At 48.2% G+C, this 13,664-nt stretch overlaps 1 protein-coding gene across 8 annotated transcripts in view; it reads right to left on the bottom strand.

Annotated features, from left to right (window-relative positions):
- Positions 1–1,589: 1,589 nt before the first annotated feature.
- Positions 1,590–13,664, bottom strand: part of IP6K3 (inositol hexakisphosphate kinase 3) — a 69,261-nt gene continuing 57,186 nt past the window's right edge. For 6 of the 8 annotated variants that reach the window (XM_038749664.1, XM_038749662.1, XM_038749660.1 and 3 more), the window contains 4 exons: positions 12,803–12,981; positions 10,839–11,014; positions 5,462–6,586; positions 1,590–1,705 (listed from right to left, as the gene is read on the bottom strand). In XM_038749664.1, coding sequence (XP_038605592.1) covers positions 6,134–6,586; positions 10,839–11,014; positions 12,803–12,981 — 808 coding nt within the window. In that variant the 3' untranslated portion in view covers positions 1,590–1,705; positions 5,462–6,133. The remainder of the gene's footprint in view (positions 1,706–5,461; positions 6,587–10,838; positions 11,015–12,802; positions 12,982–13,664) is intronic. The other 2 variants (XM_038749666.1, XM_038749667.1) reach the window with 2 other exon arrangements.

Below are 13,664 nucleotides of genomic sequence, written 5' to 3'. Positions count from 1 at the left end.
ACTCTCAACCTGTCAGGGAGTCGGGGCGGGGAGTGATGGAGAGAGCTGTCGTTGTTTGTGGCAGGCTACAGGAAAACCTCTCAATCCCATTCAGGGGGCTCAGACACCAGAAGGGAAGGAATATTAGAGTTCGCAGCAGTGAGAAGGGGAAGGGTAGCGTGCTTCCTTCGGGGAAGCAGCGTGGTGTAATGGCTAGAGAACGGGCCCGAGAGTCAGAGGTCGTGGGTTCTAATCCCGGCCCTGCCACTTGTTTGTTATGAGCACTGGATAAGTCATTTCACTTCTCTGTGCCTCAGTTAACTCATCTGCAAAATGGGGATTGAGACCGTGAGCCCCATGTGGGACAGGGACTGTGTCCAACCCAATTTGCTTGTATTCACCCCAGCGTTTAGTATAGTGCCTGGCACATAGTAAGGTCTTAACAAATACCAATATTATTATTATTATTCTAGGGGTGTGGCCTGTCCCTGTGAAAAAAAAATCATCCCACTCCAGGTGTTTCTCCGGGCAAAAGGACAGCAAGACTTAGTGGAAAGGAGATCTGGGTTTTAATGCCAATTCCACCACGGGGCCTTCTGTAAGACTACGGACAAGGCTCTATGTGTTGCCAATTTGTACTTCCCAAGCGCTTAGTACAGTGCTCTGCACATAATAAGTGCTCAATAAATACGATTGATGATGATGATGATTGAGCCTCTCTGTGGCTCATTTTCTAATCTGTAAAATGGGAATGAAACACCTGTTCTTCCTCCCTCTGAGACTGAGAGCCCCGTGGAGGGCAGGGACTTTATCTTATCCTGATTATCTTGTATATACCCCAGCTCAAGTCACATATTTGGACACACACACACAAACTTTCCCTCTTCCTTGCTTTCCCCTGGTTTGGACCCTGGGCATCAGAAAGTCCAAAAAGACACCTGCTTGTAAGGTTGCTGTAAATGAAAGGTCGAAAGAAATTCTAACTGCCTCGGGCGTGCAGCGATGGTATTTTGTTGCTCGATTAGCCATAGATGGTTTGGTCTGAGTCCATTTCATGGGGGCTCAGGAAGGAAATGGGGAAGTGAGGAGAAATATGAGAAGCAGCGAGGCCTAGTGGAAACAGCCCAGGCCTGGGAGTTAGAGGACCTGGGTTCTAATCCTGGCTCTGCCACTCATCTGCTGTGTGATCTTGGGCAAATCATTTCACTTCTCCGTGCCTCAGTTACCTCATCTGGAAAATGGGGATTAAAACTGTGAGCCCCATGTGGGACGTGGACTGTATCCACCCTGATTAGCTTGCATCTACTCCAGTGCTTAGTATAGTGCCTGGCACATTGTAAGAGCTTAATACCATAAAAAATATGGTATTAAACAGGACAGAATCCGACTGCAAGTCATCCCACCTGGCTCCCGTTCAACTCCAAATCTGTCCCACTGGCTCGTCTCTTCCTTTCCCACCCTAGCCTCCAGAGCCCATGGCTTCCTTCTCCTTGCTTCGTCTTCTGGGTCATGTTTTGGCCACAGAGGATGTTGATTTTTACACCCAAAGTCAGAAGCCGAGATTCTTCTGATGAGCTGCCGATGAGCAAGCGGTACTCTGCTCTGCCCTTTGTTTTATTAGCCTGCTTCCTGCCCTTTCCCGTGCAGATTAAAAAGCTCAGTGCAGCTGGAGAGAGCGATGGAGCTGCCAGGAATTCTGCCCAAAGGCCTGGACAGCCTCGATGACCTGGTAGTGCGGAAAGGTGACAAGATCAGTCGGGATTTTAAGACTCCTGTTTAATTGCCGATGTGCCTCTGGAGGGACAGTGGGGATGACTGGGTTCCCACCCCTGGAGTGTGGCTCAGTGGAAAGATCACAGGCTTGGGAGTCAGAGGTCATGGGTTCTAATCCTGGCTCTACCAATTAATAATAATAATAATAAAGGCATTTATTAAGCGCTTACTATGTGCAAAGCACTGTTCAAAGCTCTGGGGAGGTTACAAGGTGATCGGGTTGTCCCACAGCGGGCTCACAGTCTTAATCCCCATTTTACAGATGAGGGAACTGCGGCACAGAGAAGTGAAGTGACTTGCCCAAAGTCACACAGCTGACAATTGGCAGAGCTGGGATTTGAACCCCTGACCTCTGACTCCAAAGCCCGTGCTCTTTCCACTGAGCCAGGCTGCTTCTCTGTCCGCTGTCAATTGTCAGCTGTGTGACTTTGGGCAAGTCACTTCACTTCTCTGTGCTTCAGTTCCCCCATCTGTAAAATGGAGATTAAGACTATGAGCCCCACGTGGGACAGTCTGATTACCTTGTATCCCCCCAGTGCTTAGAAAAGTGCTTGGCACATAGTAAGCGCTTAATAAATACTATCACTATTATTATTATTATTATTATTACTTCTCACTGGCCGGGTGATACCAGACACATTCTTTTCCTCTGCAGAACTCGTTTTGGAAAACCTCTGGTCAGTTTTCCAAAGCTTGGTTTCACCCCCAGTACATAGATGGGCATGAGGACCAGAGCTTTGGATGATGGGCATGTGCTTGGAAGGATAAAGAAGCCAGTGATAGGTGCTGAAGTAGCAGCATGGCCTAATTGAAAGAGACCGGGCCCGGTAGTGAGAGGATCTGGGTTCTCATTCTGCCTCTGCCGATTACTTGCTGCGTGTCCTTGGGCAAGTCACTTAACTGCTCTGTGTCTCAGTCTCCTCAACTGTAAAATGGGGATTCAATACCTGTTCTCCCTCCTACTTAGGCAGTAAGCCCCATTTGGGACAGGGACCGTCTCCCACTTGATTGATTTGCAACCACCCCAGGCTTAGAACAGTGCTGGAGACATATAACAGTAATAATATAACTGTGATAATAATAACAATAATAATAATCCTCTCATTCCCTTGGTTGCCGAGTCACCCAGGCTGACTTGATTGTCTCCTCTTGGTCATAAGGGGGGTTTGCAGCTTTCTGCCCGGGGGTATTGTGAGAGTTAGATTTAGAAAAAAATTTTGGGGGGTTTAGAGGATGGAAGCAAAGAAATCCCGGAATGATCTAATCCCGGGCAGGATCATCTTCTCTGAAAGCCTCAGCTGGAGTCCGCTCTCTGCAAGGAGCAATTTATGTCCAGTCAGTAACAAGGGAGTGAGGCGGGCCCCTCCACCACCCTTCCCCAAGACAGGGATCCCCCAGTCTCTGTGACTGGAGCTGAATCCTCTCGGGGGGTGGGGGGTATGGCTAGGGGACCATGGCTGCCCCCAAAAAGGTTTGGGAGGGCCATCTCTAAAACAGGGACTTCAGGCTGTGTCCATATGTGGACCCTCCTCCCAGCTCTGTCCCCAAGAAAGGAGGGCAAACATATGCTTAAAACAGCACTTAGAACAGTGCTTGGCACATAGTAAGCATTTAACAAACACCATCGTAGTTATTATTATGTGCCCCGGTGTTGGGTTTATTTATATTAATGTTTACATTCTATAAAAACATACTTCCTTATATTCATATTAATGTCCATCTCCCCCTCTAGACTGTAAGCTCACTGTGGGCAGGGAGTGTGTATGTTTATTGTTGTATTCTACTCTCCCAAGTAGCAATAATAATAATAATAATAATGGCATTTATTAAGCGCTTACTATATGCAAAGCACTGTTCTAAGCGCTGGGGAGATTACAAGGTGATTGTCCCACATAATAATAATAATAATAATAATGGCATTTATTAAGCGCTTACTATGTGCAAAGCACTGTTCTAAGCGCTGGGGGGATACAAGGTGATCAGGTTGTCCACGTGGGACTCACAGTCTTAATCCCCATTTTACAGATGAGGTAACTGAGGCACAGAGAAGTCAAGGGACTTACCCAAAGTCACACAGCTGACAATTGGCGGAGCCGGGATTTGAACCCATGAACTCTGACTCCAAAGCCTGGGATCTCTCCACCGAGCCACGCTGCTCAATACAATGGAATGAAATGGATGAATCAATAAATATGATTGAGTGAGGTTTAGGCCTGGCTCGGTGCCAGGAGCTCAGAGCTATGTGGTGGTGGTGGTGGTGGTGGATAGGAGCTCCTGCAGCGGAAGCCAGCAAGGAAACCCGGCCCGCCCTGGAAAACCAACTCCACTCGCTTTGCCCAAGAGGAATCCTGGACCCACGCTGCCAGCTCCTCCTGCGTCGGGCCCGAGCCGGGAGCGGGCACGAGCCGGGCCAGAAGGGCCCCAGGATGCCCTTCCACTTGCAGTGGGTTGTTTGCACCCGGAGTTGAGGCACTCCGTTGGTGCAGTCACACAAGGGTACAAAGCTTGGGTCTGCTCATCTCCCACTCACCCCCAGTGAAACCCCCAGTCGAGGCCTGAAGGAAGCACATAAACCCAGCCCCTTGGACCAGAAGCCCACGGAAAGGCCTGGGCCCTGATTCGGAGCCACAGTTGGTTCCCAGGCCTGTCGCAGGACCGTGATGACCTAGGCTCCTGCAAGGCCGGAGGGCGGTCCGGAGGTCACGTCCAGATGTCACCGAGGTCCCACCCCGCTTTAGGATCCCATGATAGCAAGAGCCAAGAATCACCTCCTCACGCTTGTCCTCTTGCTCACATCTTTATCCTCCCGTGCCCACGTTTTTCTCAGTGACCCACAAAATCATTCTCTTAACGTCCCCCAAGAACCTAGAACCAGGGAAGCGCTCTGCACACAGCCCTCAATAAATACAATTGAATGAATGAATAATAATAATGGCATTTGTTCAGTGCTTACGATGTGCAGAGCACTGTTCTAAGTGTGGGGAGGATACAAGGTGATCAGGTTGTCCCAAGTGGGGCTTACAGTCTTAATCCCCATTTTACAGATGAGGGAACTGAGGCACAGAGAAGTTAAGTGACTTGCCCAAAGTCATACAGCTGACAGTGGAGCCGGAATTTGAACCCATATCCTCTGACTCCCAAGCCCGTGCTTTTTCTGTGAATGAATGGAAGCAGTGTGATCTAGTGGAAAGAACACAAGTCTTAGTGCCAGAGGACCTGGGTTCTAATCTCAGCTCTGCCAATTGCTTTTGCGTGACCTTGGGCAAGTCATTTAACTTCTCCGTATCTCAGTTTCCTCAACTGTAAAGTGGAGATTCAATACCTGTTCTCCTCCTTGCTTATGACTGTGAGTGCCGTGCCTGACAGGGACAGGGTCTGATCTAATTAACATGTATCTACCCCAGCGCTTAGGACAGTGTTTGACACACACAGTAAGTGGCTTAACAAAAACCATTAAAAAAAAATAGGCTGAAAGAGCATCCCAATTTATGGAAGGGAAGGTGGTAGGGGAGTTGAATCATGCCAGAACCTGGTAATATAATGTGTGAAATCCACTTTCTTGATCCCTTGCCCAGCTTAAATTGTTCTTTGCCCTGGGTGGTTAACTAATTCTCGCTGTTCTATTCACCCGCGAATTGGAACCACTCGCATCTAGCCGGATGGTCAATCAGAAAGGGTAATAAGGCGTATAGAGCAAGGAAAGAGTTACCTGGGCAGTTTTATTAACAAATTTCTTCGCCTAATTTGCTTGCCTAGTTCTGGTCTTGAGTCAAAGATTCCTTAAACGGTTTCTGCCCGGCCCAGAAAGGAATTCGTTAGAACTGTTGGTGCTTCAGTGACCTGTGTCCACCAGTCTTGTAAACATTTCACCAGCATTCCTCTCTCCGAAAGAAAAAAAGAAACAGAAAAGGAAAAGAAAAAGACATAAGGTCTAGCCGGACGTCAAAATGTCCCTGTCTCCGCCCTGCCCGGATCAAGGCGTGAATCTGCATGCCGTCCGTGTCAGACAGAATCAGCCCACTCCCGCTCAGGACTCAAGGTTCAGAATGGTGGTGGACTCACGCTGAAGTTGAAGAGTGTTGACATTTGGAAATGGGCCCCTTTGGTTTGGGTCTGGGGTGGTCCGGGCACGACTGCCCTGGCCACTCGAGACCTAGGAGCTCATCCCATTTAAACTCTGCCCCGGCAGCTCAGTTTGGCATCCGTTGGGCTTTTTCAGGGGCACTTATCCCGTCCTGCCCTTTGCTGCTACTCGCCCTCTCTTTGAAATCCTCCCTCCAGGGCCAGTGTGGTGATTCCCAAGCTAACAGGGGTTGCGCAGCCTAATGTAGGTCCCTCGGCGGAGTTGACGCCCGAGCAGAGTTCCAGTTCTTCATCCCGGTCATTTGCCTTCCGCGATATCCCTTAGAATCTGGATCAGGTTTTCCAGGCCGAAGATGTAGCCGGGGTCGGGTCCGTCGTCGGCGGTTTTGTTGCACTGGGAGCCCTTGAAGGTCGTGTGAGCGAAGTCTATCATGCGCACGTCTACTTGGCCGGGGGCACGGGGCGGGGGGCAGTTGGTCTTCGGCAAACAGCTCCGGGGGGTCCTCTCGGGGGGATCCTGCCCTTCGTAGATGATGAGGAGGGAACTGGAGTAGAACCGGTAAGAGCTCTGGGTCTTGATGACGGAGAGGAGCTCCTCCAGTTGTGAGAGGATGGGTTTCAGGAAGGCCGTCTGGAGGCAGGTGCCGTTGTGCAGGAACTGGTAGAGGGCCTGTCTGAACCCGTCGACGGAGAGCTTTCGGCCGTAATATTTATCCTTGCAGAGGAAGTGCTTCGTGTCAGCTTGGTAAACCTGGCGACAAAAGGGGGACACAGAAAGAAATGCACCCTGCGTTTTCGGTTCTTCTCGCGGGGTTCCGGGGCCCCGAATTTTTATAAAAGGGCGACGACGGCTGACAAGGCAAGTCACTTCACTTCCCTGTGCCTCAGTTGCCTCATCTGTAAAATAGGGATTGAATCCTACTCCTTCCTCCTTGGACCATGAGGCCCACGTAGGACAGGGATGTACTTCCCAATAATAATAATAATGATGGCATTTATTAAGTACTTACTATGTGCAAAGCACAGTTCTAAGCACTGGGGAGTTTACAAGGTGATGAGGTTGTCCCACGGGGGGCTCACAGTCTTAATCGCCATTTTACAGATGAGGTAACTGAGGCCCAGAGAAGTTAAGTGAGTTGCCCAAAGGCACACAGCTGACAATTGGCAGAGCTGGGATTTGAACCCATGACCTCTGACTCCAAAGCCCTTGCTCTTTCCACTGAGCCATGCTGCTGCTTCTCTAGTACAGTCCTCTGCACACAGTGAGCGCTCAATAAATACGATTGAATGAATGAATGACTGAGTCTAACCTCATTAGCGGTGTGGCCTATTAGAAAGGGCAGAGGTCTTGGGTTCTAATCCCAGCTCTGCCACTTGTCTACTGTGATCTTGGGCAAGTCACTTAACTTCTCTGGGCCTCAGTTTTCTCATCTGTAAAATGGGAATTAAATCCTTCTATTTAGATTGGGAGTCCCATGTGGGACAAGGACTGTGTCCAACCTAAATATCTTATATTTACCCCAGAGCTTAGTACAGCACTTGCCACACAGTAAGTGCTTAGCAAATACCACAGTTGTATTTATCTTGCAGCGTGGTGTATTGGATAGAGCATGGGCCTGGGAGTTAGAAGGTCATGGGTTCTAATCCTGGCTGTGCCACTTGTCTGCTGTGTGGCCTTGGGCAAGTCACTTCAATTCTCTGTGCCTCAGTTACCTCATCTGTAAAATGGGGATTGAGACTGTGAGCCCTATGGAGGTCAGGGACTGTGTCCAACCCGATTTGCTTGTATCCACCCCAGTGCTTAGTACAGTGCCTGGCACATAGCAAGTGCTTAACAAGTACCATAATTATTATTATTACCCCAGCATTTAGTGCAGTGCTTGGCACAGAAGAAGTGCTTAACAAGTACCATTAAAGAAAAATAAGGTTGCCCCCGATCATTTTCTATTAAACCCCTTTGCTCCTGGGGCTCAGTAAGAACCCAAAGCATAAAGATCCTGGGCTTCCATGCCAGGGACCTAACACCCAACCAATCAATCAATCAATCGTATTTATTGAGCTCTTACTGTGTGCAGAGCACTGTACTAAGCGCTTGGGAAGTACAAGGTGGCAACATATAGAGACAGTCCCTACCCAACAGTGGGTTCACAGTCTAAAAGGGGGAGACAGAGAACAAAACCAAACATACTAACAAAATAAAATAAATAGAATAGATATGTACAAGTAAAATAAATAGAGTAATAAATATGTACAAACATATATACATATATGTAGGTGCTGTGGGGAAGGAAAGGAGGTAAGATGGGGGGGATGGAGAGGGGGAAGAGGGGGAGAGGAAGGAAGGGGCTCAGTCAGGGAAGAGAAAGAGAAAGATACCCAGATATCTAATGCCGGCAGATTCCAGTACAAGCCCACCTCTGGCTCTCATTCAATTCAAACACCTGTAGTGTCAGTTAGATGAAGTCAAGCCTATAGTAATCTTTAGGTCACTCCCAAAAGCTGCAAATAGCCAAGTGAATTCATATTTTTGCCATCTGAGGCTTTGACTTCTCTTATAAGGCCCGAGAGGGACGCTTCCTCCAGGCGGAGGGAGTCGCAGGCCTGACTTCCCAGATTTCTTCCAGCACGCCACTTCTAAGGCCTCCACGTGTGAAACCAAGAATTGCTAATAAATCAGGAAGCAACCCTTATCTGGAAGCATCATTAGAGAGAGAGCCGCATTTATCCTCCACAGACTGGTGATTACCAAATCAGCTTACATACAGTACGTAGCTGGTATAGCGTACTAAATAAATCAGATCAATTTAAACAAGTTGAGGTCTAGGGAGATATTCAGTTGACACCACAAATCATCACCCTTCAGCCACTTGAGAGTTACATGCCAAAACTTCTAAGGGACATATGTGAAACAAATTTACAGTCTCAGCCTCTAGCTTCAAGGGGTGGCAGTTTCAATTAAGGAAAGCTATAACATTTACCACCAAATCGGTGTCTGGTTCTGCTCGGATCAGACAGACTGTAAGAGCGAATGAGCACCGAAGTTTATATTTCCCATTCTCCTTCAGGTCCTAGGATAAGCCATATCCCATTGGCTGAAATGATCGGTTCTTTCCGGATAATGAAAAAGAATCAGCTGCCCTTCTCCTGGAAGTGGTTGGTTAGAGCTCCCAGATTTGCGTTAGGCAGGTTAAAAATCAAACTCAAACTTTGGAGTAAGAAGAAAAGACCCCTTCCTTGCTCCTGCTGTTTCCCCAGACTGAAACTCTCTCCTCCCTCAGGACTGCTGCTCTCTCCATATTTAAAGCCCTCCTAAAATCCCAACTCCTCCAGGAAGCCTTCCCCCATTAATTCATAGCACCCCTTCCCCCAGTCATGTCAGCCCTTTTCCCTTGAGCATTTTATTCCTGTCCTCAGCCTTTGGGTACAGGTGAGGGCAGTTTTGATTTACATAGGTATCTGTACATTCAATTATTGATTCAGCTGTTTAGTCCTGGTGAGTTTGTGCTGCTTCCTGCTTCATCCTTGTTCTTCTTCCCATTTTTGCTTGCTGTAAGCCCTTCTGGACTTGCTCTTCTATTAGAGTGTAAGCTCCTTGTGGTGTTTGTTAAGCGCTGACTATGTGCCGGGCACTGTACTAAGCGCTGGGTTGATACAAGCAAATCAGGTTGGATACAGTCCCTGCCCCAAATGGGGCTCACAGTCTTAATCCCCATTTTATAGATGAGGAAACTGAGATCCAGAGAAGTTGAGTGACTTGCCCATGGTCACATAGCAGACAAGTAGTCGAGCCGGGATTAGAACCCAGGTCCATCTGACTCCCGGGCCCGTGCTCTATCCATTAGGCCTTGCTGTCTTGAGAAGCAGTATCCTACTGGAAAGAGCACAGGTCTGGGTGTGAAGAGACCTGGGTTCTAATGCCAGCTCTGTCATATGCCTGCCATGAAACCTGGGGCAAGCGACTCTACTTCTCTGGGCTTCAGTTTCCTCATCTTTAAAGTAAGGAAAATGTAGCTGTTCTTCCTCCTGCTCAGAGTGTGAGGCCTACGTGGGACTAGGACTGTATCAGATCGGATGAATTGTATCTATCTCAGCACTTAGCACAATGCTTGGCACAAAATAAGCACTTAACAAGTGTTACAGATATTATTGCTACCGCTGTACTCTCCCAAACACTTAGTACCTGGGCAGGTGCTCAGTAAATACTTGTCTTGTCTTATGCCGTTGAGTTGTTTCTGAACCCATAGCGACGCCCTGGACACATCTGTCCCAGAACTGATTGATTAATTGGCACTCAAAAGGGATAAATTATACCTAAAGGGGAGTCTTATTACAAGAATCTATGTGGCAAACTGGCCTTACGGTACTTAGCGGATACTCCAAGTGGAGGGAAGATTCTGACTTGGTGATTTCGGGAGAATCAGAAATCACTTGTCAAGTTGTCCAGTCAGGCTATGGATTTTTCCTTCCGTTTTCCAGAACCTAGGGTGCTAGGGTGAAGCTAAACCCTTCGTTCAATCACCTCACTCCCTTCTACCTCCCCTGGCTACTCTCTTACAAGAACAACAAGAACACCTCTTACATCTCACAACCCAGCCCTCACCCTTCGGTCGATCTTGTCTATCTCATGGTCAACACATGTCACGCCTCTGGCCAGGAACACCCTCCCTCTTCATGACCAACATTTACTCTCCCCACCTTCAAAGCCTTATTGAAGGTGCATCTCATCTAAGAGGCCTTCCTCTTTTCCCATTTTCCTCTGCGTCACCCTGATGCACTCCCTTTATACACCCCACCCAGCACCAGAGCACTTATATACACATCCGTGATTTATTTATATTAACGTCCGTCTCCCCCTCTAGATGTAAGCTCACTGTGGGCAAGGACTATGCCGCGTCCGTACTCTCCCAAGTGCTTAGTAGAGTGCTCTGCATCCAGTAAGCGCCGAATAAATATGATTGACTGATTGATTGCCCCTGAGGGGCTCCTGGACCACATCGGCCTACCTGCATTCCACAAATGCGAACTCCGAGCGAGGCTGAAGTGCTCTGTTCACACTTCTTTATGTGGCGTGCTTTCTTCTCCTCGGAGGCATCATCCCCATGCTGCCTCGTCCCCATTTTCAGGTCCAGAATGCAAGGGTATTTGTATCTGGACACCACGTTTTCAAGCAACAGGAACCCTGGCATGGAAATTAAGGAAATTCCACCTGCCCAAACTATGGTGAAAAATGCATACTGCTGGATGTCAGGAGACCTAATAATGCGGTCTTTGTTAAGTGCTTATTATACGTGAGACACTGGACTGGAGTGGATACAACCAAATCGGGCTGGACAATCCCCGTCCCACATGCAGCTCACAGTCTTGATCGCCATTTTACAGATATAATTGAGGCACAGAGAAGTTAAGTGATTCACTCAAGGTCACACAACAGACAAATGGTGGAGCTGGGACTAGAATTCAGGTCCTTCGGACTCAAAGGCCCATGCTACCATCACTGTTATCATGATTAGCAAGGGCCTCTCCCACTTATCTGCCATCCCTGTTCAAGTCTCTGCCCCAACAGTGATTCTTCAACTCCCATTTTTCATGGCAAAGAAGCAGAAGACCTTTACTGGCCATGCAGATGATTGACTTTGCCGTACTTCTGCTTATTAGATCATTTATTTAGGAAGCTTTTTCCTCCCCTTTGGCCCAAGGTTTAAATCTTAAACAGAGGAGACCTGTCCTTGGCAGATCGGGCACGATTTACATTTGCCCCATATAAACTGGAGGGATAAAGTCTTAAGAGGTCGAATGGATGAATATCTGTTGCGAAAAGTGGGTCGGGGTTGGCTTTGGAGGTAGCTTCGGGAATCGTCATTTCGCCGGAGTCATTATCTGGCCACAAGAGCTTCTCAGGGAATAGTGTCCTTGACCATGTTATGTAAAATAGCCTGGAATTGCTCGGCAACCTGCAGGAGTGTAACGATAGAGCCAGGGCCTTCCCTTCTGAACCTTTTTCGATGCCCAGCTCCAGGCTGGCAGTCTCCTACTCAGATGCAATGTACATTTTGGCATTCGGCGGGCAACCCAGTCCAGATTTTCCGGGCCAAAGGGATGGGCGATCCCATTCACCATCTCCCCCTGGTCCCCGTCACATCGTCATGCCAATCAAGCCGGTGATAATAATGTTTCTGGTGAGGCCTTACCAGGCAGTGAAGACTTCCTCCTCCTGCTTGTCCTATTTGTCATGTCCTGGCCCAGTTTCTCCAGCTCAACCGGGGGACAGGGGATTTAGACCTCCGGGAGAGGGAGGAGGGGGAGTGGGAAGGGGGAAAGAGAAAATGACCAGAAGGAACTCCCTAACTTCAATCCTGCAGCTTTTGAAGCTTCAACAAAAATCGAGTATTCTTCAGGTAGTCTGTTCTACGAGGGTTGGAGCCCTAGTAGCCTGAAGAAGCAACCGATCCCTGTAGACTGTAAGCTCCTTGTCAGCAGGGAACGTGTCTAATGACTCAGTCATACCGCTCCAGGTTTTTAGACCACTGTGAATGCTCAATAAATACCATCGATTAATCCTATTAATTAATCCTGGCTCTGCCAATTACTTGCTGTGTGTGACCTCGGGCAAGTCACTTAACTTTTGTGTACCTCAGTTGTCCTGTTCTCCCTCCGACTTTGATTGTGAGCCCCATGCAGGACGGGACCTGTGACAACCTAATTAACTTGTACCTATCCCAGCACTTAGAATGGTGTTCGCTTAGTACAGTGCTCTGCACAGTAAGCGCTCAATAAATACGATTGAATGAATGAATGTTTGACATACAGTAAGCTTTTAACAAATACCATACAGCAAAACAAATGAATGGTTGATCGACTGAATCTATTCTGATTCTTTAGGCCAATCCTGCTTCATCGTGGCAGTTCCATCCTGGCTGTCTTTTTCCTCCCTCCCTCCGGACAAGGAAAAAATGCCGAGCAAGGATACGGTGCAGTTTGTTCTCTTGGTATTCGGAGTACATGCGGGTCAGATGCACTCTGTGGCAGTGCAGGCCCCAGGGGTTGAAGCTTTTCTTCTCTGCCTGGTTCCCATTTGCATCTTCTCTGAACGAGGCGACATCTGCACGGAAGTGGAATTCTGTTCTCAGCAGTGCCTTGCTCGGACAGCTGGGGGAATGAAGCACAGTTGGGAGGTTTCATTCAGGGAAAAGCTGCCTTGCTCCTGTTTACTTCCCAATCGATCAGTGCTTTTTAATCGAGCGCTTGCTGTGTGCAGAGCACTGTAGTAAACGCTTGGGAGAGTACAATATAACAGAGTCGGTAGACACGTCCCCTGCCCACAATGAGCCTACAGTCTAGAAAGGGGAATGGCTTAGTGGAAAGATCCTGGGCTTGGGAGTCAGAGGTCATGGGCTCTAATCCTGGCTCTGTCAGTTGTCTGCTGTGTGACTTTGGGCAAGTCACTTCACTTCTCTGTGCCTCAGTTACCTCATCTATAAAATGGGGATGAAGACCGTGAGCCCCACAAGGGACAACCTGATTACCTTGTATCTACCCCAGTGCTGAGAACAGTGCTTGGCACAGAGTAAGCGCTTAACAAATACCACTATTATTATTATTATAGTATAAATAAATAAATAACAGATATAGACATAAGTGCCGTGGGAGGGGTGAATAAAGGGTGCTTTTCCAAGTGCAAGGGTGAAGAAGAGAGCGAGAGGAGAAGAAATGAGGGCTTAGTCAGGGAAGGCCTCTTGGAGGAGAAAAATCACAAGGAGAACTTGACCGGGCCCACCCCGAGCCGTTCTGAAAGCCAACATTAGTCATTTCATCTCTGAAGAGACCTTGCC

This window comes from Tachyglossus aculeatus, chromosome 7, assembly GCF_015852505.1.
Source record: "Tachyglossus aculeatus isolate mTacAcu1 chromosome 7, mTacAcu1.pri, whole genome shotgun sequence".
NCBI lineage: Eukaryota > Metazoa > Chordata > Mammalia > Monotremata > Tachyglossidae > Tachyglossus > Tachyglossus aculeatus.
Note: the sequence above shows the minus strand (reverse complement) of the source record. Positions and strands in the feature narration are given on the sequence as shown.